The sequence below is a fragment of the Acinonyx jubatus genome, chromosome B4 (genome assembly GCF_027475565.1).
Source record: "Acinonyx jubatus isolate Ajub_Pintada_27869175 chromosome B4, VMU_Ajub_asm_v1.0, whole genome shotgun sequence".
NCBI lineage: Eukaryota > Metazoa > Chordata > Mammalia > Carnivora > Felidae > Acinonyx > Acinonyx jubatus.
The window spans coordinates 76,935,367-76,963,116 of record NC_069387.1 but is presented as its reverse complement, the minus strand read 5'-3'; the positions used below and the strand labels follow the sequence as shown (position 1 = coordinate 76,963,116).

Here is a 27,750-nt window from a genome sequence, read left to right as displayed (position 1 = left end):
AGTTTCAGCTACATGTCTATTTTTTATTCAATATATTAAATATATTAATCAGAAAAGTCACATACTATAAATCCAGGAAAATACACAAATATAAATGTCAGAATCTGTCATTTGTCTTCTTCCTAGAGTAAGTTTCTGTACATGTGGAAAAGAGGGCGAGGAGAGAGAGCAGGTGCAAGGAGGCAGGAAAGGGCTCGCCCAGGCTGGTGGGGGCCACCGCTCCCTCCCGAACCCCCTCTCCCAACGCAGCCTCTTCCTTCCTGTATTTACAGCAGCATTCGGCTTATTTACAGCACAGCGGTGTGTGTTAAAAACGGTTTATCTTACAAAAACATGAAGGCCGGGGCTGGGCTAGGGGGTAAGACAAATAGTAGGGGTCACCCCCGTGAGTGCATCCCCCTCCCCCAGGGCATCAGCTCCCTGCCAACCACCCAGAGCGAGTGGGGAGGCCGGCCAGTCTGCAGCTCAAGGCCAGGCCAGGGTGGGGGTGCTCCGAGGGTCCGTGGGCTAAAGGCACGTGGGGTGGTGTAGGAGGGCGCACACACGGTGCACGCGTGTTCCTGGGCTGGGGTCAGAAGGGCAGCGTGTCCATAAAGATCTTGTCGACGATAGGTGGAGGGGGCACCAGGTCCTCCAGCTTGAGGTAGAAGATGCGTTGCAGGCCCTGGGTGCACAGGGTCCGAAGCTCGGGCAGCTTGCCCAGCAGGCGTGACAGGCAGCTGGCTGGCTGGGGCTCGCCCGCCACGGCCGAGACGTGCTCCTTCAGGCAGCTGGCAATGCGGTTCTGAAGTTCCTCCACCCGCCGGGGCTCCTGCAGCCCGTGCCGGTCTGCGAGGAAGGCGAAGGCTTAGGGATTAGCTGTCCATCCAAGGCTCAGAGCCCTGCCCCGAGCCCCGGCCGCCCCCACTTGCCCCCTGCTCTAGACCTGTCGCCACTGACCATCCCCCACACTCTGCTGGCACCTTGCAAAAGCAAGTTCACGCGCGAACCCCATTGGAAGTCTAGTGGTAGCCTCAGGAATACTCATTATCCTCATCTTCCAAATGACAAACTGAGGCCCAGAGAGATTAAATGACTTGCCCAAGGTCACAAAAACGAAATAAAACCCTAACCGGATTTTCAGACGAGGCCAGTAGCTTTTTTTGCACCCCCCCCCCCCAGACGGTTCCAAGAAGCCCTGGAATTGAGCACTATGTTTTAGAGGCCACCTCCAGGGAAAGCTGGTTTCAAAACCACCACCCCTTCAGCCCAAAGTGCCTTGGATTCTGTCCTATATGGCTGGGCCCCCTGTGAAATTTAAGCACAAAGGGGGATGGGGGCAGACTAGTGCTTTAAAAAGTAAGAAAAGAGATCTGAAGACCTCCACATTCAACTCCAAAACATCCATCCCGAATAACCATACTTACACAAAGTAGACAACAAGCACACTTAATCTATGCTGATAGAAACCAGGGTAGTAGTTACCCTCAGGGGAGCAGATGACCACAGGGGACCCAAGACCCCTTGGGTAGTGACCCCGTCTGCTTCCTGATCTAGGTAACGTTTACATGAGTGTGCTTGGTGCGTGAAAGTATGTCATTTGCGTGCCTTCCTGCACGTGACATCATTCAGGAAGATTTTAAAAACAAACCAGAACCCTAGGCCATACACGATGACCTACACGAGTCTGCATCTTGGGTAGTATGGGATTAGTTCACAGACTGCCTTGGGCTCTGCCTCGGGCACAGCGGGGCCCGAACCCCGGCTCTGCCGCCCACCAGCTGGGTCACTCTGAGCAAATGCTTGCCCCTCTCTGCATCTAGGTCCCCTCACTTCACCATATGGGGGCCCACCAAGTGCCAGATGCCAGCCCACCCAGGGCCAGGCCCTCAAGCCCACCCCAGCTCCCCGCTGGCCACTCACCCGTGATGAGGACGAGTGCAGAGAGGCAGGCGAAGGCAGGGACGTCGACCACCAAGCCGTGCAGGGACCGAGAGAAGGCCAGGATACTGTCGATCCAGTCGCCAAAGCCAGGGGCGCACTGGAGCCGGTGCAGCACCAGGCCTGAGCAGAAGATGAGTTTCCCCTCGGCAGGCTTGGACCTGGTGGGCAGGGATGCAGACGTTGGTCAGGGGGCGCTTGAGGACAGGGCAGCAGAGAAGGAGCTGAGGGGGCAACGGCAACTCACCGGTAGGCCAGGCGGAGGATGAAGAGTTCCAGGAAGGCTGACTCCAGCAGCAGGTCCTGGTCGCCCGGGGACAGCTCAGCAAAGCCGGGGATCTTCTCAGCCCACTTGCGGATAACCTCCAGGGAACTCGAAAGCAGGTCATAGAACTGCTGCACGTCCCCAGCATCCTCCTTCCCAAAGTGGGGCAGCACCAGCTCCTGGAACTGAGGGTGGTCCGCTGGGGTCAGCACCCCACGAAGGGCCCCGCACTGGGGCCACAACCACACACGGCCATGTCACGCACTCGGATGACGGCCAGATCCCGGGGGCGAGGGAGGAACTGCGATTCTGCCCGTGGTCCTACTCGCCAATCCTCCCATGTTAACCCAGGGCTGAGGCTGCTGGAAGGAGCACATTTTTTTCTAATTGGCCGCCCACCCGAGGGGGTACATTTTTCCATCTGGTCAGCCCAAAAGGGGCTCCTCTTTTTTCAGTACGTCCAACTGGGGAGGAGCCTTATGCGGTGTTCACAAAGCCACTGAATGTGGAGTGGGCGGGGCTCACCTTGGAGTAATCCAGTTTGGCCGTGCTGGGCCCCGAGTCCAGGTGCGCCCTGACCAGGGAGGTGAGGAGATTGGCAGGAGAGGCATCTGGGGGCTGCTTGGGCTTTGAAGGGAGCCGCCCCCGCCGTCCCTTCAGGCTGTCTGTCCGGACAACTGCAGAGAAACGGGGAGGGCTGAGGAAGGGAGGAAGGGGTCCAGGGAAGGGACTCTCAGCCCAAGCTGTGCATGTCATGCTGGGAAGTACCCTGGAGTCTAAGGACCTAGAGCCCCTGAGACCCTACAGAGAGCACCCCTCCATGAGCCAGGCAGGTGGACCCGAGGTGCAGTGGAGATAAGCCATCTGTGGGGGCCCACCAGGACAGATGTCTGGGGACACTCTGTCTGCCCCACCCCACTCAGGCCTGCCTCTCTCTCCCACAAGCCCATCCCAGCCACCCACCTTCCTTCACCATGCCTACGGCCAGGCACTTCTGGAAGCGGCAGAACTGGCAGCGGTTTCGCCGCCTCTTGTCCACAGGGCAGTCCTTGTTAGCCAGGCAGATGTACTTGGCGTTTTTCTGCACTGTGCGCTGGATGGGGGGGCAACACGGAACAGGCTGTCAGAGCCGGGCGGGGTGAAGGGGGGGGGGGAGACCAGGGGAGGGGACCGTCCAGATCGTGCTGCCATCACAGACAAAAGCACTCTCTGTTCACAGCTATTTTTCTAACATTTGGGTGGCAGGGGAGGGAGAGATGGCAGGGGGGTTGGGGGGGGGGGGAGAGGAAGAAGAAAATCTTGGGGACACTGGGAGAGGTTTTTGCCTAAGGAGGGAGACCCCCCCCCCAGGACACAAGATTAGGGGCCAGGGGTTTGGGGCTCCCAGGTAGCCCAGGTACCTGTACATGTAAATGTGCCTCCCTGGGGCAGACAAGAGAGAGTGGAGGAGGGATGGGGGGTGGGGACGGGAAGCTGAGCAGGCACCCAGAGCTGGGACAAACACACAGCCTGTTCCCCAGTCCGCCCCCAGCCCTCAAGCATCAAGCCCTCTTCCCAGATCCTTTTATCTCACGCCAAGAACATGAGTGCCTGGGGCCCCCGTCCCACTAAGACCTTGAGTTGGGAGAGGACAGGCAGAGGAAACCAGAGGCTGGCCATTAGTACACGCCCTCCTGGAGGCACCCCTGCAGCCTGCACCCTCGCCCATATCTCACCGTCCCTTCACCCCTCAGCAGGCAGCCCCAATGGTGCACGAAGGTCCCAGCCCCCGGCCATCTGTGGGTCCCCAGGAGGGCGGCCCACCTGCAGATCAGACCCCTTCCTGAAGGGCAGAATGGGTTGGGAAGAGAACCCCAGGGAGGCTACCGCACAGAGCCTACTGGGAAGAGAGACCAGCCTCGCCCACTTCCCATAAAAAGCTGCACCCAGGGGCAGCCCAGTACCTTGAAGAAGCCCTTGCAGCCCTCGCAGGTGCGGACACCATAATGCTGGCACGAAGCATTGTCCCCACACACGGCACAGCGGCCCTCGCTTCCACCTGGAGCCCCGCTCCGGGCCTTGGCAGAGGGCACAGGTACATCCAGCATCCCTGGGCCATCCAGGTGTGGAGAAGTGGGCGCCAGGCCTGGGAAAGCCGCCGACATGGAATAACTCTCTCTCTCCCCCAGCTGGCAGGGGGCCTGTGTGGGGAATAGCTTCAAGGGGCTTTGGACAAGGCTGGGGCTGGGGCCGGCGGGGGGGCTGAAGGAAAAGAAGGCCGGTGGCTGGGGGTGCCCAGAAGCCTTGGGCAGCTGCTCTGTCCATGCCCGCAGGCCTTCATACGTCTGGCTGGGTGAGAAGGGGCCGAATGAGCCATCCCAGGGAGACAGCTGGGGCGGCTGGAAGCTGGGCGTGGACGGTGACGGTGCTGAGCAGGGGCTGCCATAGTAGTCGGAGCCACTGGAGGACAGGGTCTCATCCAGGGGGGCGCTCAACGGGCCAGGATAGCAGCCGTACACCTGGAAGTCCTCAAACTTGAAAGAAGCAGAGGCAGGGGAGGTGGCCGAGGATGAGGATGTGGAGGAGGCCGAAGAGGAGGCCGAGGAACATGGCTGGGCTGTTCCCGGCAGCTGGTAGAGGAAGGTGTCAAACTCTCCTGTGTAGCCATCCATGAAGGTGCTGAAGCTAGGCAGGGCAGTGGGGGCAGTGGGGGCTGCCTCAGGGCTGGCCAGGTCCATGGTGGGCTTGCTGAGCTCGGGGGTCAGGGGGTCGCTTGCCAGATGGTCACGGGATCCTGGGCTCGGTGCTGGTGTCCCATATTGGGCTTGGATACAGGGCATCTCTGAAGTGGGGGGAGACCAAGATTGAAGAGGTGAGAGTCAGTGAAGGAAGTCTGAAGCCTGACCTCTAAATAAGTGTAGGTCTCTAAGCAGCCAGGTGGCAGGAATCCCGGCCAGACACAGGACACTGAGGCGCTGGCACCATGGGCCACCACAGAACCCAGGAATCCTGGTCCCCGGCTGGAGTACCATCTCAACCCCCATGTCACAAAGTCCCCGGGCAGTGGCCCAGCAAGAGTGGGCTCAGTTGGAAAGCCAGCCACACCCCAGGCAGCCTGGGAACCCTAGGGAAGGCACCCAGCCAGCATTTCTCTGCTGGAACAGGGGGAGGCTGTGTTCCTCCAGCCCCCTGCCCTCCCGCATCGGGTAAGGCATGGGTGGGGGCTGGGAGAAGGGTGAGGAGGAGAGGCAGACAGGCAAAGCCTTACTTAGCCCATTCTCTGGGTGCAGAGATGTTGTTTCCCTAACCTGGCACTTCTGGGAATATTCCCAGGCACGGCCCAGCCTTTGCAAAACCCCCTCTCCTCCTCCCCGCACAGTGCCTGGGAAGGACATCCTCAAAATGGAAGAGGAGCTAGGAATGAAGGCCCAGCTGCCTAAGAAACAGGCCTAAGCAGCCATGAGCCTGTCCCCCATCCCTGCCCCCACCCTACACATTGAACAAAGGCTGCAGCTCCCACGCGCACCCCAGTCCTGCCATCTGGGGATGGGCGCCCGCTCTGCGCTGCCTGGGATGCTCTCAAAAGCATAAAGGAAGGGAGCCCAGACCTCCTCACCCAGTTCCCCACTCCCTGGGGGATCAAGTAACCGGGCTCCAGACCTTTAAAGGCCAAATGCTAGCGGGAGGCCCAGTGGGGATAGGAGGGAGGAGAGAACAGCCCCCCTGGACTTCCAGGAGAAGGGACAGTCCCTAAGAAGAATTTTTCTGCTATCCCCAAAGCATTTCCCCTTGTTATTTTTATAAGAGAACACTCGGAGCCCAGCAGACTTGAGGTGGCTTTACAAGGAAGAGGAGGCTGTCGGCGGGCAGAGGGAAGACAGTCCGTCCTTGCCTGAGTCCCTCAACTAAGGGATGTCTATGCCCTGACGAACCCAGGAGCTCAGGCAAAGAGGGCTACACCCTCACTCCTGAGAAGCCTGAAGGAGCAGAGATGGCACCATGTAGGGGGAATCTGTAAGTTTGCAGACTAACACAGAGAAGGCTCTGGGGCAGTTTGCCACCCCACATCCATGCCTGGGGTCTGCACAGCTCCGGCCCACCCAGTTAGGGTGGGTACGAAAGCAAACTGGAACAGAGAGTGCCACAATCAAGGAAACAGTGAGGGGGGCAAAGGCTGGCACCACTTCCTGGCCAGGAGCCCAGGGGGTCCTCTGGTTATAGCCTTTCCCCCCACCTCCATGGGCCCTGGACAGGGCAGCTCCACCCCTGGCCTGTCACTCCCACAGCCAGCCCTGGCACCGAAGCCCCTTGGAGCTCTGGCACCGCCCACCCAGCGGTGCGCATCCACATGCACATATAGCACCTGCAGGATATGAGGGTGGCCACGTCTCCCTGCACTAGGACGGTCTAGGTAGGGATGGGTTTAGGGTGGCAGCCACACGGGGCTGGGCGTTCCAGCCTTATTCAAATCCTGTTTCTCCACCTGGACGTCCCACATCCGGATCAACCCCCACCAACTTATAACCCCCCCCCCCCTTTGTGCAGGTACTTAACTACACCAGATATGGACCTACATCTAGCCTCAGGGGGGAGGCGGGGAAGCAGTCCCACAGGGAGGAGGAAGAGGCGGGGTTGAAGGAGGGAGCAGGGAGAATCCGGCTTCAGGCAGGTCCTGGCAACAATGTGGTTTGCACCTGTTATGCTGAACAAGCTACAGGCTGCACCCTACCTGTATGATCCAACAGGGACTGGGGGAGGGGGGTACAGATGTGATCAGCATGTGAGGCTAGGACGGTGAGTAGGGGGGATATCCTTCAGGTACCACACCAGAGATTCCAACGTTAGCAACTCCCACACAGGATCCCCAAGGACCAATGTTTCCACATCTCCCCCCCCCACCCCCCGCGCTCACACACACACACACACACACACACACACACACGCTCCAAGCTACAGCTAAAACAATCTTCCCTGTACTTCCAGAGATCCTGCCCCTAGGAAGACTCGTTTAATCCAACACAAGCAGTACCCCTCCGCAGTTCAGCCACCAATCCTGGCCATTTCCTTCAGCAATCCAGAAGTCTCCTGACACAGTTCAGGCAGCAACTTCGGGCTGGGGACCCTGGCAAACTAAGCCATGGCCTCTACAGTGTTAAGAAAACAACTAAGGGAATAGGGAAGGAGGCGAACAAGCGGGAGGAAGAAGACCCTTTTAGAAATCCAATCCTGACAGGAGTTGGATGGATCCCAGCAGTTAAAGCTCTGCGTATCTTTTCCTCTACTGTACTGAGACTCCATCAGCACCCCAGTCCAGGGCGCACTTTGCCACTTGGACACCCTGGAGGCTGAACTACAGCCAGCCTCCTACTAAACAAGTCCCCACTCCTGGCCCCGACTCTAACCCCCTGCGGTTTCCACCTTCCACCTTGCACGGACACTCCCCCCCCCAACCCCCACCCCCACCCCCGGCCCAGCAGACTGAAGTCCGACCCGGGTCCTCATCCCATTCCAACCGGCCCCCTCCCACGTCAGAGCTGCACCCTACACCCGCCCTCCTGCATGCTGACCCCACAACATCCTTTCTGCCCGCGCGTACGCCCATCTCCTTCATGCAACACCGCTAATAACCAAAGCAGAGAGCGCTGCTGAGATGCACGCTCCTCGCGGGGGCACCTACCCGGCTGGCTCCTGCTCCCCCTGCCCGGGACCGGCACCCCGAGTCGCAGTCTGGTCCCTCGTGCGCTCCCGCGGTCCTGCACACTCCCCCAAGTTCCGCAGTCTCTGCCACTGGGGCTCCCCGGCCCGGCCCGACCCTCCTCTTAAGTGCTCCGTGACGCACGGAGAGGGGCGGGGGCGCCACTGACGCACGCGGCCCGGCGAGCTATGGCCATACAAGGGCGCGGGGGGCGGCGCGGTTCCGGCGGGAGGCGGCCAGGGGGAGGCGCGGGACGGGGAGCCCGAGGGGGCGGGGCGAGAGGGGGCCTGGAATGTCTGCGCGCGTGACGCACGCGGGGTTCCATTGACGCAGGGAGCGCGGATTGTTTGATCTATAAATAGCCCCCTCGCGCCCGCCGGGCCGGCTAAAAATAGCTGCTCGCGGACTCCCGAGGCTCCCCCCGCCGGACCCAGGACCCGACCCGGGTCCCCCAGGTCCGAAATAACCGGCCCAGAGGGCCAGAGCCCGAGAAGGGGGCGCTCTAGAGCCTCAGCCGCAGGGCTTCCCCGGACTAGGCTGTCCTCAGCCTCCGGCTGCCCCGGGGAGCCACGGCCGCGCCCGCTCCCTCCGGCTCCCTCCACACCCGGCTCCGCCTTTGCACTCACTCTCCCAGCCCTTCCTGGACGCCTGAGGCGGGGGGTGGGGGGGTGGGCACCCACTGCCGCAACTGGGCTGCTGGAGCAGGCAACTAAGGAACCCACCCCGGGCAACCTGCGCCCCCACTGAAGCCCAAGGCACAGCCAAGTGCACTTGACCCGTCTTCCCCAGCAGGGTCGATGGCCGAGAGTTTGGCCCAGGGACATCAGAGCCCACCGCTTATTTCCGCCCCCTACTCTCCCATGCAAAGTACCTTCCAAGGGCAAGGGTTCGCCAGGCCCAAAATGGGCTGATAGGCTCCGCTCCACACGCTGAACTTGATTTCTCACCAGTCCCCTTCCCAGTCCCTTGCAGAGTGGGTGCACTATAGTTGGGAAATTACCGAATTTCAGAACCGGGTGGAGCCTGAGAAATCTTGTCAAATTTGTGGCGACTCTTCCCCATTTTATAAATAAACAAGCTCAGAGAAATAATGGCACTTGCTCAAGGTCACACGGCGAGGTGGTGACACACTGGGGTGGAACCCGGGACCTCTGATAGCATCTCTAGGGGATTTTTCCACGACCTCCCCTGTCCATGACTCCCACCTCACCTCCAGCACCTGTGGAGAGAGCAGCTCTGACCTGCCCCACCGAGCAGGAAGGGACTGCCAGGGCTGTATCTGGACACAGACCACGCTGCAGCCACCGGAGACTTCTCTGGTCTGGCTGTCACCCTTCCACCCCCATTCTATCCCAGACCTGGGGAGGCCTGCACCTGCTAGGTCAGAGAGAGGGGAAGTAGGCCTAACGTTTACAAGGAGGAGAAATGCCCCCACCAACACTTGGGTCCCAGCCAGCCAGCCAGCCCCCTTCTCCCCTGTAAGTCAGTTTGAAGGGTTTCTGCTAACACTTTCACTGCGCCTTAGCCTTAGCCTGCTGGGGCAGCCCAACTCTCACCTCATCTGGTCATCCCACAGCACTTCCCCTACCCTTGAGCCACTTCCTGTTCCTCACCTCCCATCTCGGATTTCCCACGCCCTTGTCCCCTGCCCCCACTTCTGCCCACTCAAAGGTCCTGCCAGCATTTCAAACTTTACCCGTTGCAGACGGAGCTCGTCGTCGCTGTACTCCGGGCCCACCACCCCATCTCTGCTCCTGATGCCCCCCATGCAACTTCTCATTTTTTCTTGAAATTCTATTTTGGGACATCTCTTGGATCCCCTGTTTCTACTCCAACCACACGCAGCCCAGCCTCACTGGTGCAGGAAGACAGCAGACCAGCTGAGTGAGGCCAGTGACCTCTGCTTCTCCTTGCCCACACCCAATAAGGAAACTGCCCCTTAACCAGCTTGTCTCCTCTTCCCAAATCCTCCTGCTCACCAGTGGAGTAGTCTTCATGCAACACGGATCTCATTCAGTGATCCGGTCACAACCTGCCGTAGCTCCCCCACCTCAGCATATAATCTCAATGTGGACCAGTCTTCAGAGAGCTCTGGTTTTCCCCAAACCATCTTCCAGAGACCCTTCAAGGCCACCCGGGGGAAGGTGAAGCATGGGTAGAGTAATGCAAGGGGACCCATACAAGATCCCCATCCCACCTCAAGCCAAAGTTTTGTGTTCCTTTGTGTTGGGCTCTTGCATAGGGTTTGCTTGGAAAAAAGAGATTCCACAGGAAAAAGTGGGGGGGGGGGGAGGGGGCTTTAAAACTGCTAATATAATTCACATCCTCCCATTTTACAGATTAGGACCCAAGAGTTCCCAGAGGAGCTGCACCTTGCTCAGAAGTGCACGGCAAGTTTGGGTTGGTGAAGCCAGTCCCAGGCACATCAAGGGCTGGCTTGCCACCTAGCCTGTCACCCCAACCTGGAATGCCTCCCTCCACCCCAACAGGGCCTTCCTCAAAAACTAAAAACAATTTGGGGCACCTGGGAAGCTCAGTCAGTTGAGCGACTGGTTTTGGCTCAGGTCATGATCTCGTGGTTTGTGAGTTTGAGCCCCACATCGGGTTCTGTGCTAACAGCTCAGAGCCTGGAGTCTGCTTCAGATTCTGTGTCTCCCTCTCTCTGCCTCTCCCATGCTCGTGCCCTGTCTCTGTCTCTCAATAAGAAGTAAACGTTAAAAAAAATTAAAAAAAAAAAAACAATTTTAATGTTAGCAAAAGATGATTAGCCAAGTCAATGTTCCCCTAAACAGGTGTATTAGCTGCAGCTTGACCAATCTGTGCTCAAGCCCAGCCTTACCAGTCCTCTGCAAGCTGAGCCAGCCTTGAGCCCTGGCACCTCCCTGTCCTCCCCACCACTTTCCATTTGTGAAACGCAACACAGACCCATCCCTACCCTGGGGGGGTAGGCATCAGTCCACCCAGGAGCCTCAGGGAACTGAGTGTGGTGAGGAGCTGCCCCAGGCCCTGGACTACACCTCCAAATCTCATCATTTAGCCTCCAGATGTGTGCCTGCAGCCCAGGCCCCACTTCCCCGGGGTCCCAATAATGGAGGGGAAGACAACCACAGCCGCCATTTGGCCACGCATGTGGAGGCAAGGATGCCAGGGGGTCTGAATCTACTATGCACTGAAAGTAAGTAAATAAGGAGAAAAAGGCAGAGTCCCTCTGTGGGAACACAGCCAGGGCCACCCATTCAGGCACCCATGTGGAGCATCAAGCTTAAGGCACAGGGGAGAGGGAAGAGGGGCTTGGGGACCCCAGACCTTATCCCTGCTGGCCAGAGGCCCTCCAGGGAGGGTATCCTGGGGCTCTGAGGAGGGTAGAATCTAAGGTGGAACTCTGGGGAAAGGCATACTTCATGCAGACTTTGGGAGGCCTAGAGCATAAGCTGGTCCCAGGCTCCCAAGGGATCCCCAAATCCAGTCCCCAAGAGCAAGGTCAGAGTGAGCAGCCCCTTATGGGAGAAGGGGTGGGATGGGAGGGGGAGGGGTAACGATGAAGGAGGTAATGACGGGAGAGATGTCCAAAACTACAGGCGAGGACCAGAAGGTAAAGCAGGACCACGATAACAACACAGGAAGCGCAGGGAGAGAAGAGGTCATGTTGGGAATGAGACAACAGTCCGCACGGGGCTCCCACAGCATGGCCTGGCTCAGCCCACCAATCTGCCCTCATTACCCACCACCACCACTCTCCACTGCTCCCATAAAGGACCTCAGGCTAAACTTCCCACCACTCAGTGGGCATAGTGCCCCTCTTCCTCCCTTCTGCTCTGATCCTGCTCGTCCCCCAAGACTTCTGGCCATTGCCCTCCCCCTGCCTGACTCTTAATGCTAAGCACCTTCTCATAGGTCGAGGGAGTCATGGGGAGTACCAACCAAGGGTCAGACCTCGGTCCACGGCACTTCACGTGGATTCCTTCACTAAACCCTCCACTCAACCGTCCAAGTTTAGAATTGTGACCCAAATTTTATAAACGAGGAAATGGAAGTTGGGGGGGCAAGACTCAAATGCAAGTCCAGGAACTCCCAGTTTGGGGCTGGACCCACCACCTTTGACTCTGAACTGCGAAGACTGTGGCTTTGGACCTTGATTGTTCTAAGTACACCACAGAACCAGGTGTACGCACGCGCGCGCGCACACACACACACACACACACACACACAGCCTGTAAACTGAAAACAGCAGTTCCTATGGGCGGGGGGTGGGGGTGGGTGTTGGGGGTGTCTTTGGTGGGACTGGATGAAGTCCGGCTCCCAATCTCACAACAATCACGCAGGTCTGTTTGCTGTGGAAAAGTCATCAAACTACATACTCTCAAGGTTTCACACCCATGATTTGTGCACTTTTCTGCATGTACATTTTCAAAAACAAAAAGTTTATTTTAAAAATAACCACCCCTACTCAGTCGGTTGAGTGTCTGACTTCGGCTCAGGTCATGATCTCGCGGTTTGTGGGTTCGAGCCCTGCGTCGGGCTCTGCGCTGACAGCTGGGAGCCTAGAGCCTGCTTCGGATTCTGTGTCTCCTTCTCTCTCTGCCCCTCCCCTACTCATGCTCTGTGTCTCTCTCTCTGTCTCTCTCTCTCTCAAAAATAAATAAATGTAAAAAAAAAAAATTTTTTTTTTAAATAACCACCCCTAAATGGGAGAGACTTATTTATTCACAGGGACACAGATGCCGATGCAATTTACCGAGTACACGTTCATTCAAGTGTGTGTTACTGAAATCAGAGAAACAGTGGCTGCTTCTCATTATATATTTGTTCTACCGACTACTCAGGGCACCGCTACAGTTAGAAGAGGTTACAATGTCTAGCATTAGAAAGGGATCTTCACACAGTGTGTTTTCTGTCCACCCAGCAGGTTTTCTGAAACACTCACTAGGCCCTGGCCCCTCCTAGTCAAATCTTATGGGGCCTGGGGACTTATGTGCTGACTCACCCCCTCCTTCACCTGTGTGTGAACATGAGGGGAAGGCCCTGTCTCCCTGACCTTGGCAGGGGGTAGCCTTCATGCATCTTTAATAGTAACCGGCCCAGGGCAGGCCCCAAACGGGCAGCCGATGTCCACCATCGTTCATCGGCCAGAACGGTTGGTGTCAGTTTGGGTAAACAGGGATGGAAAAAGTAGAAGTATACAGCCCCTTTCCCACACTGCCCCCCACCCCCAGCCTTGGACTGTGCCACCCCTCCCCACCCCCCAGCAGAGGGCAGGAGCTTGCCCTACTTTCTTCAAGACCATCGCCACCCACATACCTCCACACGCTTCCCGAGTGGTGGGCAGAGGGAGTGAGCTTTGCCTCCTCTCGCTGAGAAGTGGCCACGAGAGCTTCCCCTCCTCAGCCCCAGGACCTACTGCCAGCCCTGACCTAGCCACTTCCTTTTCCTGCCTTGGCAATGGGTAGGGGGATTTGTGCCGTGGGCACAGAAGCAGTGCCTGCTGCCCCAGGGGGCTTCTGGAAACTGGGGGGTGCAGGGTGAGGCCCTGGCGTCTGGTCTCCCGGCCCTTACCCAGGCCCTGCCACAACCACGCATGTTGTTACCTCTGAACAGAGCCCGCCAAGGATGTGAGCAGGTAAGCCACGGTCTGCCACCTCTCACCCCAGCCCCCAGCAGGGACAAAAGATGGAGGGACTCTCAGAAGCATCTGTGACCAGGAGCCAGCAAGCCTGGTGTCTCACCTGGGGCCAGTCCCTCGCCCTCTCCAAGACTGTTCTTCCTCTGCCCAGTGTAGACAACATCACGCTCTGGGGCCATGAGAACTCAGTTCATTAGGGGAAGGGAGAAGCACAACAGTGAAATGGAGCACTGCCTGAGGGCCTAGACTCTAGGAACCTGCAGTAGGACCCTCGGGGGGTGGGGGGCAGGCAGGGAAAGGAGATATAAGGGTCTTCAGCTGGACTGGGGAGCCAGCACCCCCTTCTTCAAGAATTAGAGAACAGTAACCCCATCCACACCTCTCCCCCTCCACGGCTGAGTGAGAGGAAATGAGTGTGCGCCCAGAGATGGGGCTCCACCTAGCACCGGGAAGATTTCAGACTCTGCATGCAGCAAGTGCTCAACTAATACTCTGGAGGAAAGCTTGTGAGTTAAGGAGGTCAGGCCTCTCTCCACAGAGGCTATCTTTAGTCCAGTGACTTCTCGACCCTCACCTCCTTCTCAGGCTAGGAGGAATTAACATACAGCACAAAAAAAGAAGATCAGACTTTGGGAAGAAGAGCCAGACAGTGCTGGAAAAACGCAAAGATCGTGGAGTGCCTTCGGGAAAGGTCGGCCCACGCCTCATCTGCGCCCTCCCCAAGCCTCCTTCCGTGCCCCTCAGTCTGCTCAGCTCCTGGCCAGCTCCTCTCCTCCACCCTTGGAGGGGCTCCCACCAACTTGCAGAACATCACCACCACCCACCAAATTCTCGTGCCCCTGCCCAAGGTCTCCACCCAGCCTCCTTGGGCAAAATTTCAAATTCCAAAATAAAAACCCTCTGATAACGAGCCCCAGCCGGAAAGACTGATGCATTTTCCTATTGTTAAAGTATTTTTAGTCGCAGGCTCTGGATTCGTTTAGAGACTCACGTTCAGAAAGGAGGAGGGGGATTCTTTTTTTTTTTTTTTTTTTTTGAGAACTGAGAAGGAAGGCCCAAGAGCCTCCCACGTAAGGAGCTGCCACTTCTTCCAGGCCGGGCTGCAGCCCCTGGCCCGGGGCCCGGGGAGCGTGTTTGTGGCAAGATGGTTGGTGCAGTTGCCAGACCTCGTTCCAGCCGTGCTTCGCAGGCACCAAGACCAGCTGGGAGGCCAAGAAAGGAGAGCGGGGCAGGGGCTCAGGGCTCAGGGAAGCCGAGCCCCCCCCCCCCCCCGTCCCAACCAGTTGTGGCAGAGAGGTGGGGACCCTACTCAGGGACCGATGCCGAGGCTCCCCGATGGACACCTAGCTCATTCCAGCGTCCCTCCCCAGCCCGAGCAGACTAGTACCTCACCCAGGCTGGGTCAACAGGACAGGAGGACTGAGATCGTACTGGAAGTCTCCAAGGAAGGAGAGAGACAGAAGCAGCACCTGTCTATTTCCACACCTCCCAGTGCCAGGTCACAGCGTGCTCCCAAGTACAGCTCCCACCACCATCCAACTCAGGTCTAGCTTTACTTTTACTCCTCGGGAAGGCCTGCCACCCTTGCTTCCTCCTTCACACCCCTCCTCTCAGGGCCGAAGAAACCGCAGTGTAGATCGTCACAATGGAAAGAGACCAAACAGCCCAGCTCCCGTGCCTCAGTTTCCCCATCCCTACGACTCACCAGCTATCTCTTCACGATCTGCTTAGACTCTCAGAGGTCCTGGACAACTGCACCAGGCGAGAATCCTGGGGTTGGTTAGGGGCTCTTCCTGGCGGCCTCAGGGAGCCCTGCGGGAAGAGACGGGACTGCCCAGTCAGCCCGGCCTGCCCGGCCAAGGCTATGCACCAGCTGAGCGGACTTAGGACGTAGAGCTGTCTCCAAGCCAGCTTGTCCTCCTCTGTTTATATAGCCGAAACCAGAGCCGGCCTCTGGGGACAGAGGGAGCTGCCTCGGGGCCCTCTTGGCTGAAGCCTGACTTTGGCCCAGGTCAGCAAGAGCCCAAAATAGTCAGCTGACGGGAGCCCCGGCGTGAGCGTGACCCTGGGCCCATGCCCGGGCCTGGCAGACAGGTGCCCACGTCACAAGACCAGCGGCTCTAGCACTCATGGGGCCCCGGCTGGCAGCCCCTCAGGGTGGCCCTGGCATTGTATTAGGCATGGGGGTTCCACCCAGTCACCACCCAGTCACCACCATCACCCCGACAACAAGGTGAACACGAGGAATTCTGCCCATGGGGGCCGCTCTGTACCCATGGGAAGGCCAGGCGCTCAGGAGGCAGTCTGAGCTGATGGTAGAGGTGGGGGCCGGGTTGGGGGAAGCCATCTGGCCCGCTGCTGTCATCATCACTCACGTGCCTCCCCGGTCCAGATCCCTGGCTGACCAGGGACACCTGCCTCTCCCACTTACAGTAATTCCTCTCCCTGCCCCCAGCCCAAGGTTGGTGGCACAGAGCCTGCGGCCAGTAGACGGCCAGGTGCACACCCAGCTCAGCCTCTGGAACAGGAGGCCCTGCTTCCTAGGGCTTCCCCTCCTTCCACCCAGGCTCAGGCTGGACACCTCCTCCTCCCCTGTCGCAGCCACCTCTGTGGGACTCCCTGTGCCCTGAACACGAACTCCACATGAGGCAACAGTGTTTGGGGGGTTGGGGGAGATATGAAACCAGCTCCTACTTCATCCAGGGATCCCTCAAGTCCTGAAGGGGGCTGTGGCCTGGAGATAGCCCCCTGTTCTGGGGAAGGAAGAAGGGCATCACAGATCCCTGGCCAGGGTGCCAGGCTGAATTTCAGCTCTCCCAAGTAAACATGGTAACCAGGCCCATGGTGCCCTTGGCCCCATCCTAGTATCTGAGATCCCCAGGGAAAGGCCTGGTGGAAATTTCATTCCCACACTCCATTCTTCACCCCTAGATCTGCTTGTACCTTCTCCAGAAGTGTCCTCAGGCAAGGAAAGTAGGTCCTCCACCAGCCAACCAGACCTCTGGGCTCGCCCAGACTCCAGGAGACCTTGATTCTAAGTTTGGCTCTATATGCCCTCACTATAGGATCTTGAAAAGTCGCTTCTTGCCTCCGTGACTCCGTTTCTTCATCCATAAGGGGAGGAGGTGAACTAGATGGCCTAGAATCCCTCTGGCCATGGCCACAAGTCTGAGATTTTCCCCCTTGGGGATGCTGTCTGAATAGCGGAGGGCCCGTCCTTGCCCTTTGCCAGTAAGATCTTCCCCATTCATAGAAGCACCTTCCCATACCAGACCCCACAGGCCTGCCATACAGGCCTGCCATAGTAGGAAGGGTGTGGTCATCCCCTTTTGCGGGGGAGATGATCCCAGGCTTCCCTTTGTGCATTCCAGTGTGCATGCCCTAGAAACAAGCCAGCTTCCCATCCCCCATGCCTGCCCCGCCCCCCAACCCCCATGCTCCTAGCCTGGCCTTGAGCTGGCCAATCCCACCCCATCAGCTTCCTGGAACCAGAACGTGTTGCCTTGGCAACGGCGGCCATCTACCCACATCCCTGCCCCTCTCCTCCCACACCAGCCCATGCCCCCAGGCCCAGAGCCCCGAAGCCTATCCTGCTGAGAAAGCTAGGCTTCCCCCTTCCCCACCCCCACATTGCCCCCATCACTGAAGAAATCGGATCTCCCCAAGCAGAGCAGAACCTCACCCGCCACCTCTGCAGGGCTTCCCCCTCCATCCCCCAAACCACATCCACTTAGGGCAGCTCCACACCCACCTCTGTCCCCCAACCTCACCTGCTTGAAGGCCCCAGGGGTGTACAAAGGACAACAGTAGAGCACTTACCAATCTGGATGAACCAACAGACCTCAGACAACACTCAACCATCCCTTGTGCCTTCAGGGCCTGGCAGGCGGAGCTGGGATGCCTGAGAGGGGCCAGGGCTGGCCTCTGTCCATGGTGGAAGCCTACGGAGGGAGAGTCCGTGTGAGTGAGGAATAACCAGCCAGTAGGGACACTCCCTGGAGGCAGCACAGCCAGGAAACACAGAAGTGGGAATAGAGGCAGGACCCGGGCCGTGAGAGCTGACAAGCCAGCCCAAGGATTTTCCTGGGCTGGGCATCAGAACCTGGGGGCACACACCCTAGGCAAACAGCTCTTGGGGATGTGAGGTGTGACCAGGAACAGCTGATATTGTGTGGGACATCTCAGGACCATGGAGACACATGCCAGCACCCAGCCCCTCAGCCTCATGCCTCACTCCTGGATTGGGGTGGGGGGGTGGCTTTAGTCCAGCACTCAGCCCTGATGTGCACAAAAGGGCACTTCGTAGGCAGAGAAAAGAGAGCTATTGTGAGGATAGAGTAAAATAACCTCTCTCTCCTTAAGGGGCTCCAACTTGGCCCCCAAAGCCTCAGACAACCCCACAGGGCAGGGGCTCCATCACTCCATCTCCAGGCAGCCAGCCTTCCAACCAGAGCAGTGGGGACTCCCAGGAAATATTCTGTGAAGGCACTCCAGTCCCCAGACAGGAAGGCCCAGCCTGGAGCAAAGAGGTTAAGGGCCCAGATGCCAGATCCCAGATGCCTGTGTTCAAATCATGGCTCTATCACTTATGATCTTGGGCAGGTTACATAACCTCTCTGTGCCTCCTGTTCTTCAACTGTGAGAATGACACTCCGTAGTTGTCTCTGATATTAACAACCACAAGGCTATCACAGAGCTTAAAATGAGTTCATACGTGTACAGGACATAGAACAATGCTGGATACGTATACACATGTATGTGCTATCACTGTTAGGAAAAATCAAACGAGGACGAATCAAAGCCAGCCCCAGACTCTGCTTCCTACTCCAAGCCACTTCTGGGCACCTGGCCTCCACTTCCAGAGCCAACTGTGAGTACCACCCTTCCAGCCTCTTTAAGCTCTTGCCTGCCCCCTCACTGGTGCCAAAGCCTCCCTCAACCAGGGTACCCCAGACCCCACTTCTTTTTCCACCCTAATTCAGCTTTCTCCTCTCTCAACTGAGTCCCAGAGTGAGAGTAGGACCAGGTGCTTCAGGCCAAGATGAGGTCTGGGAGAAAGGAAGTAAATGTCTCCATGATGGGAGGTGGAGGGAGTAAGGAGGAGGAGGGCCCAGAGGGTGGACAATGGGCTTCCTGGCCTTCCTGACCTCTGCCCCAGGGTCCACGGGCTAAAAGGAGCTACTCTGGACCATGGTACTCAGATTCTCCTCTTACAGAGCTACTAGAACTCCCATGTTCCTGTGGGTAATGGAGACCAGGCTGCAGGAAAGAGAGGGGGGCAGTCTAGAAGTCTGGAGGGCTTCCAACCCCATACTGAAAGCAAAATCAGGCTTAAAATCAGGCAGTGAGCCACGAGCCACAGAAGGTCCAAGAAGGAGCAAACCAACATCTCTGGACCCCAGGAGGTTCCTCTGGGGGAACAGATCAAAGTCCATTACACTCAACACAGAGCAGAGGGCAAACCTCTGAGTATGCCATAGGACTGGGCAGGTGTGGAGAAGAGAGGGATGTCCCCTTAAGGGAGTGGGAGCATCAGGCCACACCGCAGGACCCAGCCCTTGCTCCCCCTCCTTGCTGTGCTCTAAGCACCTGGGCTTTCTTTCCCCAGTCAGGGCCTTTGCACTGGCTGCCTCCTCTTCCAGGAAAGTCACTGCCCCGGTATGTCTGCCCCTTGTCACCAGTCAGGTTTCCAGTCCCATTCCATCTCCTTGGAGAGCCTCCACCCCCACCCCCACCGCATTAACCTGTTCGTATTATCACCATAGGGCTAATGCTGTTCATCTGTTCACGTGTCTATCTCGATCCCGCAGTCTGCAGTCTCCAAAACAGAGCTCAGCACTAGTAGGTACTCGGTAAGTATTTGTGGAATGCAGGAGAAAAGGATTCACACAGGCCTGCACCAGAGCTGGGCTGGGAGAAGGGGCCAGCTAGCTTGGAAGGAGGTGAGGAGAACACTGTCGCTAAGGAACTGCCCTTTCCACTTGAGGGCGGATCCAAAGTCTGAGGGCTCTTCCCAATGCTGAGCTACAACCTGGACTCCAAGAGCCCCAGCCCTGGATCCCAGCTCTGCCCGGGCCCATCCAAAACCTCCTTCTCCTCCTTCCTATCAAGTATTTCAGTCTGCTAACTAAACTCCTCCTTGCCCCCAGGACACGGCTGACACACCAAGCCGTGCATTGGCCAAGTCCCCACCCAGAAATGGGCACATTGCTCATTATCAACAAGAACAATGGCAGACAATATTTACTGAACACCATGTGCTAGATATATCACCAAGCCTTTTACATGCATTTTCTCACTTCAGCCTCCTCACTACGAGGAGGAGATTATTGTAGGGAACATTTTACCAGTGGAGAAACTAAGGCACAGAAATGTCAAGTAACTTGCCAAAGGTCACACAGCTAGGAAGTGGCAAAACTGGGATTAGAAAGAATCCAGGGAGCCCAACCAGCGAGCCCAGGGCCAGGCATCCGTCTTCCCACCTTGGGATTCCTCTGGTGGGTAGAGGCCTTAGATTGCACAAAGCAGTTTGGCAGCCAACATCGGAAAGCAAGTGAGAAGCTCCCGGCCCTGGGTTGCTGGGCCTCGGAGCCAGGTGCTAGGCCTGAACCCCTGAGCTCATTTTTTTCACTCCAGCACAGGCCCCAACATTTATAATCAGTCCTGTTCATCTTGTCAGTCTTGGGCCATCCTTCAGCCTGGCTGCCATCATTCCGAATCTTGATTTTATCTTGCTGTGCACTTGTCATTCCCCTGGGCCCTAGGGCTTTCCAGTCAGCCGGCTCCCCTTTTAAGTCTCCATCCCTCGCTGATCTAAACATTCGCTTGAAGTGGGTGTTGGACCACTGCTGTAGCCGCCACTGGAGGCCCTGCCCGGGCTGTTATCTGCCCCCTAATCGATCGGCACCCTTTGGGCACAACGGTTGCTTAGCCACCTACCTCTGCCCAGTCTTCCTTTTCCCCCGGCATGCCCAGAACTCTAGCCCCCCACCCAAATGAAGCCTCCACCGTAAGCCATTGTAAATGCCACTTCTGCACCACTTCTAATCCCAGGTCCTGGCGCCTGACTCGAGGAGACCCTCTCCGGCCTCGATTTCTTCACTCGGTCCCACAAAGGGGCCGCCCCGGGCATTTCTGGTCCCGGTCCCTCCCCTCCCGAACTCCTGGAACCCATTCCCCGCAGCCGGGGGCGGGGAGGGGGGGGGGATTGGAAGGAATTTCTCCGGCCCGGCCATCTCCAGCGCCCCTCACGGGCCAAACCCCACCCTTGGCGGGCCAGGGAGAAAAAGCGTTGGCCGCCGCACTCGGGGGGGGGGGGGGGGGGGGGGGCTGAGTCTGGGTCAGCAGGTTCCGCAGGGAATCCAGTCCCTCCCCGCCCCACACTCCCACGATCCCCAGCAGGACTCCCAGCGTGGCTCCCAGGCCACTCCACCGCATAGGCGGAGACCCCATTCTCCACGGGCAGCTCCCGGAGACCCCCTCATCGCTCCCCACCCGGGCCCCCTCACCTGGCCGGTCGAGCTCTGCTCGCCTCTGCACCCCCGCCTTCCGGGGTCGCGCACCGGCCAGCGGGGAGCTGCTCCGCACCGCAAGGCGCAGGGGCGCCCATGCCTGGAGGCCGGGGGGTCGCGGGCGCCGCGCGGGGCCCCCTACCAGTTCCGCCGCCGCCGCTGCGAGCTCCTGCAGCCACGCGGCCGCGGCTCCGCGCCCCCCACCCCGGGAAGCCCCCCGCCCCGCAGTTCCGGCCGCGGCCGCGCCCCCCGCCCCCGCAGCCCGCGGCCGCCAGCGCAGCCTTCCCGGCCCCGGGCGCGCCTCCCCCGGTGGGCGGGCGGGGACCGTGACGCGCGCCCACTGACGTCTCCGGAATCCCGGCGGCGGCGGCCGACGCAGCCTCATCAATGGGGCTAAAAATAGCGGCGCCCGGAATAGCCGTGAGCGCCCCGCCCCGCGCCCCCGCCCCCCCCCCCCCAACTCGCCGCACACCCAGTTACATAATCCGCCTCGCTGTGGCTGGGGTGGGGGAGCCGTTTTGCAGGTGAGGGTTCTGCGGCCTCGCTAACACCTTCCGAGGCAGCAAACCTGGAGCTGGGTTATAAATAAATTACCCAGGGGCTTCCCCGGAAACAGAGGTGGGAAAAGTGAGGCCCAGAGAGGCCCCGCGGCGGCCCAAAGTCACACAGCCATTAGGCTGGCTTAAGAGGTCAGGGCCCCCGCCCTCTGAGCCTTGGGCACCCTCACCAGCATCGACTGGTTGGCCTGCATGCCACCCCAAGGGCAAGGAATCCGACTAGCAGGACGCCCCAGCTTCCACACGGGAGGGCAGTTTAGAGAGGGAGAGCTTGGGAGGGTAAAATTTCTCCTGAAGAGAAGCGTTTCCAGAGGCGGTGGGAGTGCGAGGCCAAGGCTGGTGGTGGATTCACTGATCAGGCTGTTCCTGTACTATGGGGTGACAGAGGGCAAGTCACTTCACCTCTCTGAGCCTGGGTTTCCTTACCTATTAAATGAGGGTGATCATATTGTCCACCTTCTCTGGTTATCAGGAGACTGAGCAGCAGTGGAGAGGCCTTATACTTTCTTCTTACTCTCCTCTAGGAATCCGACTTCCCCCCAGTCCACTGGAGTGCTCCCTGCGGGAAGTACACGAAGGCTCACCTCAGTGGCCAGGAAGCCCTGAGTGGCCCACCCTCTTCTGGCCATAGTCTCCAAGTCTCCTCAGTTAGAACCTTCCTGGGGGTGGGAGTACTTGGAAGGTTTCTCTCTCACCCTGGACTGAGACATTCTTTGGAGATGGGAGAACCACCTTGTTCTGAACATATCCTTCTGCCCCAACAGCCCCCCGCTTTTGGAGTGGCTGGTGCAGGGAAGCCAGGCCAACGCTGGAGCAGTGGGACTGGGGGGCTGGCTGGGGGGTGTGGGGTGTGGGGTGTGTTATAATGTCTGTTCCTGTACTGCCAGGCAGGCGAAGCTCCTGGGGAGGAGCCATTAGGCGGGACCCAGTCCTGTGCTCTGCTACACCAGCCACCAGCGCCTGCTCATTTTTGGAACCACCTTAAATTACAAGCATGCTATCATATCCCCAGCACAGAGGCCAGGCCCCACGCAACAAAGAATCTCTTCTGCATTCAAAACTCTCCAAAAGAGGCCCCACACCCCCACTTAGCCCTCATTCCAGGGGCCACATTCTTGTCCCCACCGCCCTGCCCACCAGCAGAAATCCTTTTCTGGACCTGGTCCTTAACTGCTGCAACTCAGAAGCCCCTTTCTCTCCATCCTCATCATGATCCCAAGAATCGTTGCTTTGTCTCAAAATCAAGGTTCTTCTCAGACCCTTTACATTCCTTTCCCAGATTCGACATGGAATCTGGTGGACGCAGAAATAAAGAAACCGAGACTTCAAAATGGCAAGGTGGGAGGGGGGGAAGGCTTGGGACTAGTTCCCCCTTCTCCTTCCTACCCCATGAGCTCCTTCCAAATGGGCATTTTAAAGAAGCCACTACCCCCACCCTCTCTTTTTCTTTTTCCAGCAATCTAACTTTTGAAATACATTTTAAAAATATTTGCCTGTGTAGGAGAAATACATTTATTTGGACAGGAAAAATAAAAAAAAAATTAAAAAAAAGAAAGAAAGAAAAAGAAAAAGCTCAATTACCAGTTTTTCCATGAAGGCTTCCAGCCCACAGAGGTCTCTCCCTTCCATAAATACTTTAACACAACTTGGCTTTATATATCTTCTCCTGTTTTATAATCAAGTAAAACATATACTAAAATATGTAATGGCAAAACACACACACCTGTGTGGCTTATTATGGCAGCTTGAGGTGGGAGAAGGAACTTGGGCTCAAGAGGCCTGGGATTGACACTGGTCCCACCTGTGACCAACTGTGTGACTTCAAGGAAGTTACTCACCTGGACTGGGCTTCAGTTTCTTCATTTCTTCATTTGAAACAAGAAGATGAAAATGTACCCTTGTTGCGAAGAGTGTATCTTTGACGGTAGATACAAAGAATGTAGCAAGTAGGGGCCACCGGGGTGGCTCGGTCGGGTGTCCGACTTTGGTTCAGGTCATGATCTCACGGCTTATGACTTTGAGCCCCATGTTAGGCTCCGGGGCTCTGTGCTGACAGCTCTGAGCCTGCTTGGGATTCTGTGTCTCCCTCTCTCTGCCCCTCCCCTCCTCTCGCTTGCTCACTCTCTCTCAAAAAAAAAAAAAAAAAAAAAAAAAAGAATGTAGCAAGTAGTCTGGCACATAGTAGCAGACCTGCTATTTCTATACAGGAGGCCTTAGGGGAAGGCAGGCCTGGGGACCCTATCTTGAATCTTCAGATGCAGACTACTGACCATAGCTTTGCCAAGCTGGTATGTTTATTTGGGGGGCTTGAAGAGCTGCACAGGTGACCGAGGCAATACCACCTTTTAGTGTCATTACAGATGTCCAGTAAATTCCGGCCCCCTTGTTGCCTCTTTGACCCAGCTGGCTCAGCTAGCAATGTCCAAGCCAGGATCAGAGCCCGGGTCTTCTGACCAGTGCTCTAGTTTCTACTCACCATCTTGTTCCTTCATGCCTAGCCCCTCTTCTTTCTACACAAACTCCAGGAACACAAGCCCCTTTCACAGATGGGAAAATTGACGAGAGAGAAGTTCAACCACTTGCATGGCTCAGGAGCTAGGACCAGAGGGGGGAAACAGGTGCTCTGGTCAGTTGCTGTGACACATTCTGGGAAATTCCTAAGGGAGAAGGACAAGATCTTGCTACAGAAAGTTGCTTCCTAGTCTGATGGGGAGGTAGAACACGAGAACAGTTATGAACACATTGCCAGAAGACCCAAAAGGTAGCCTCCAAGAGGCCTCCAGCCGACATTGGGGTGGGAATCCAGAAGGTTAATCTGAGAGGCCTCCCTTGAAGAAGAGAACATGGGGCACTGTGTGAAGGTAAAGAGAGGACCAGGCAAGACACAGAGAAGGGAGCACATGCACATCGTATGGAGGAAAAGGCTGACTTCAGAGTTCTTAGATATGGGGTGGGGGCAGGGTTGAGACCCAGAACAACCAGCCAGACCTCTAGTGGTGTTCCCCACATGCCCCTCCAATCTCACAGTAGCAAAAAACGTTGATGCAACTCCACCCAGTCAGGGAGACACTATTCCACCTCACCTCCACCCTGGCCCAATGGGGTTGCCAGTAAAAGTATGTCAAGGGGGTTCCCCAGCCCTTTTGTGCCCGGAAGGGGCTCCCCTGCCCAGGGCCTAGCCCTGAGTGAGGAGAGGGGTTGTGGAGGGGATTCCCTTCGTGGTTCCTTTTCTCATCTGAGGATGGAGAAATACTTTGCAGGGGTCTTCCCACCCTTCCCCAGTTTTAGGAGCAATTAAAGGGGGAAATGGGGGTACAAAGACAGAGCAGGGCCTTCCTGGGGTTGTCCCAGGGATCAGGGTCCTTCCAGGGACACCACCCGGATGGGGTTACCTGCTCTGAATTACATAAGGATGAGGAGGCCTCGTACTTTAGACGGTACCTCCACATTTTCTATTCCCTGGTTGCCATGAGAGGCCATCAGGGCTAGCAAGAAAAAGTGACCAAGTTCACCAGGCTGGAAGTGACAGAGCTAGAATTAATGCCAAGCTTTCCCCTAAATCCAAGCCAGGCTCTGTATTAAAAACAAGCAGAAAACCTCTATAACTTTATTTTTTTAATTACAGAATCAAACAGGCTCGTTGTAAACAAAGGCAAAACGTTACAGAACTACGTGATTTATGAAGCGAGAGGCTGGTAATCAACTCCCCAAGGAGTAGAGTTTGGTAATCCTCCGGTGTCCGCTTCCAGATTTCTCTCCACGTCGCCGGAGATCAGGTCTGGCCCGGCGGGCCCTCCCCCAGGGGCCGGGACCGGAACGCCAGGCCGGAAGGAACAGGGCCGGGCCCCGCCGCAGCAGTGCAGCCTCGGCCGTGCCCCACGCCACCGTCCCGGGGGCGGCCGCGCTGCCCCGCGCCTGGCCCGGCTGGGCCGGGTGGGGCCCGGGGAAGCCGCTACGTCAGGAGGCGGACGGGAGGGAGCCCGCGCCGCCCCAGCCAGGCTTCCATTACATCACTCGGCGGCTCGGAGCCGCGCCGGGGTAAACACCGCTGCAAACCATTGGCTACCTTGCGGCCCTTCCAACCAATTACACGATTGTATGCAAATCAGCCGTTGGGCGTTTGCTTCCTTCTCGTCGGGTGCATGCAAATAGACGCCTTGGCGAAGGCGGGGGCGGGGCCGGGGCCGAGGCCGGGGCGCGGGGGCGGGGCGCGCGCGGGGTGGGGGGCGCCCCGGGAGGAGGCAGAAGAGAGGTCCCGGAGTTGGCTGGGGCTGGTTTGCGATTTGCCATCCCAGACCTGGTCCAGCCAGTCCTGTGGGGAATGGAGTGGAATTAAGGGCAAGCGCCCTTAAATCTTGAGCTGCCTTCCCAGTTAGACCCCGTTTCCTGCAGATTCAGTGAACCTGAGAAAAGATGCAAAAAATTATTGAGGTCAATATAGAGATGAGGAAAAGGAAGAAATAAGAAATAAAGAGATACAGAAAGCTAGGACGTACTTTGGGGAACACCTAAGCCAAACTCTCTTCGCTTGTGACATCGCAAAGAACAAAACGGACACAGCCCCTGTCCTGGCCCACTGATTCTTAGAGCCCGGGAGGGGAGACTAATGTTAAACCGTCTGGAGAATAGATAAGTGCCATAAAGAGAAAACGGGAGGGCTGCCCCTCCAGAGGGCAGGATGGGTAAGAAGCAGTGTGCAGTAAATCATTTGAGGAGGCCCGGAAAAAAAAAAAAAGAGAAAAAGAGAGAGAGAACAAAATGCTGGATGCCAGTGAGCTATTTAATGGGGAGCTGTAATTCAGAAGGGGTGGTGGGTGAGGGAATGCTTCTCCAAGGAAATCATTTTTCAACTGAGGAGTATTTCTCAAGTGGGGGGAAGGGCCGAGTATTCCAGGGAAAGGAAACAATATTCAAGAGAGCCCCGAGTCGGGGAGAAAGTTTGGTCCACAGCAGGGGAGTAAGGCAAGTGCAGAGCCCAGTGACTAAGGGAGGGTGCTGGACAGGAGGCCAGAGAGGAGGGCCTGGCCAAATCATGTGGAGGCCCGTGCCAGGCAGGCACTAGGCCAAGCACTTTCCTTACTTTGTCTCTTCTTTCCACAGCCCTCTAAGGGGGGTACTATTTAGTATTGAGGGAACTGAGGCTCCCAGGGGTTAAATAACATGCTGGATGTCTCACAGCTGAAAAATGGGCTGTGGATTAGCATCCAGGCCCTTGTGGCCTCAAAGGCCATGCACTGAACCAGTGGCTGTTGCCTCCCAGATTGGAGTGTAAGGTTCAGACAGGCGAACAGATTTGCCTCTAATTTCATGACTTGCAACAGAGCCTGAGATCCCCAGAGAAGTCTGTAGATTTTTCACCATGCTGTGAAGGGAGCTAGGGCTCAAGAAAATGGATAGGGACAGAAGGGTAGGGAAGATGGGGAGATAAAGTGTCCTCCCTGCCCAGACCTTGGGGTTTGCTAGAACTTGCCTAGAAGTTGGGGGTTGCTGAAGTGGAAATAGGTAGAAGTTTTTAAGCATCTGTCTCCGGGGGGGGGGGGGGGGGGGGCTGCTGCTAGCCAGCAGGCAGCTGCCTGCCCTGCTGGGGCAACCCAGATTAGCTGGATCTTGTGTGCCGTCCTTGTTACCAAGCGACACCTCCTCCAGCTTGCACCAGCTTCGGTTACCGGGGACGACTCCCAGGGGAGCACTGGGAGAGACATGGAGGCAGACAGGAGAACAGGAGAGGCCCAGCCCTTCTCCCACACAGGTTTCCTGGGCAGTGGCGTGGGTATTCCCTAGCCCCCAGGTGTACCTTTGGGGCTCGTCTCTTCTTTGCCCCCTCCACGGGCTCAGAAGTCCCAGACCCACAGGCACGCAAGGAGGGTGGCCGAGACAGGGGCACTACCTGGGCACAGGCAGAGCTTTCCAGAGAGTGCTCCTATAGGGGTTTGGAGGGGAGTCCTGGCCCCACACCTGAGCACCAACAAGAGTGGCTCTGTGTCTGTGCGACCATCTGATCACTGAGCAGGGAACCTCTCTCAGCAGGAAGGTTGTTGGGCGGCTCACCTGCCTTCCGTTGCTTTTGTAAAATTCCCCACACTTCTCCAATTGGGAGGTTCCTACCCGTCAGAGGGCTCTGGAGTCATGGAGCAAAAGAGGTCCTCACTCCCTGGGATGGGAGTACCCATTCCACCCAAGGATTTGGGGGCGAATAATTAGGT

The 27,750-nt window shown here is 57.4% G+C and overlaps 1 protein-coding gene and 1 long non-coding RNA gene across 6 annotated transcripts; one reads left to right on the top strand and one right to left on the bottom strand.

Annotated features, from left to right (window-relative positions):
* Positions 1-2: 2 nt before the first annotated feature.
* On the bottom strand, positions 3-21,150 carry NR4A1 (nuclear receptor subfamily 4 group A member 1). Of its 5 annotated transcripts, XM_027036208.2 has the most exons (9): positions 20,988-21,150; positions 17,299-17,420; positions 15,185-15,291; positions 4,129-5,006; positions 3,149-3,278; positions 2,711-2,862; positions 2,168-2,370; positions 1,903-2,081; positions 3-828 (listed from the first exon to the last, which is right to left on the bottom strand). In XM_027036208.2, the coding sequence occupies exons 4-9, from the start codon at positions 5,002-5,004 to the stop codon at positions 572-574; spliced, it is 1,797 nt and encodes a 598-aa protein (XP_026892009.1). In that variant the 5' UTR covers positions 5,005-5,006; positions 15,185-15,291; positions 17,299-17,420; positions 20,988-21,150; the 3' UTR covers positions 3-571. The 5 variants fall into 5 exon arrangements, with proteins under 5 accessions (XP_026892009.1, XP_026892010.1, XP_026892011.1 ...); XM_027036209.2 differs by lacking the exon at positions 15,185-15,291; XM_027036210.2 differs by lacking the exons at positions 17,299-17,420; positions 20,988-21,150 and having other exon boundaries at positions 15,185-16,813.
* Positions 17,025-25,641, top strand: LOC113593064 (uncharacterized). Its single transcript, XR_003413121.2, has 4 exons — positions 17,025-18,349; positions 19,245-19,331; positions 22,072-22,194; positions 25,173-25,641. It is a non-coding gene; the product is annotated as an uncharacterized LOC113593064 (long non-coding RNA).
* Positions 25,642-27,750: the final 2,109 nt, after the last annotated feature.

What these genes read in the sequence shown, in the direction of transcription:
- NR4A1 (XM_027036208.2), bottom strand. Translation starts at nt 5,004, where the DNA reads ATGCCCTGTATCCAAGCCCAATATGGGACACCAGCACCGAGCCCAGGA. An exon ending in CGTAGGCATGGTGAAGGAAG is followed by an intron (nt 2,863 to 3,148) that starts GTGGGTGGCTGG and finishes GTTTCTCTGCAG; the next exon opens with TTGTCCGGACAGACAGCCTG. An exon ending in TGCACTCGTCCTCATCACGG is followed by an intron (nt 829 to 1,902) that starts GTGAGTGGCCAG and finishes CCTTCCTCGCAG; the next exon opens with ACCGGCACGGGCTGCAGGAG.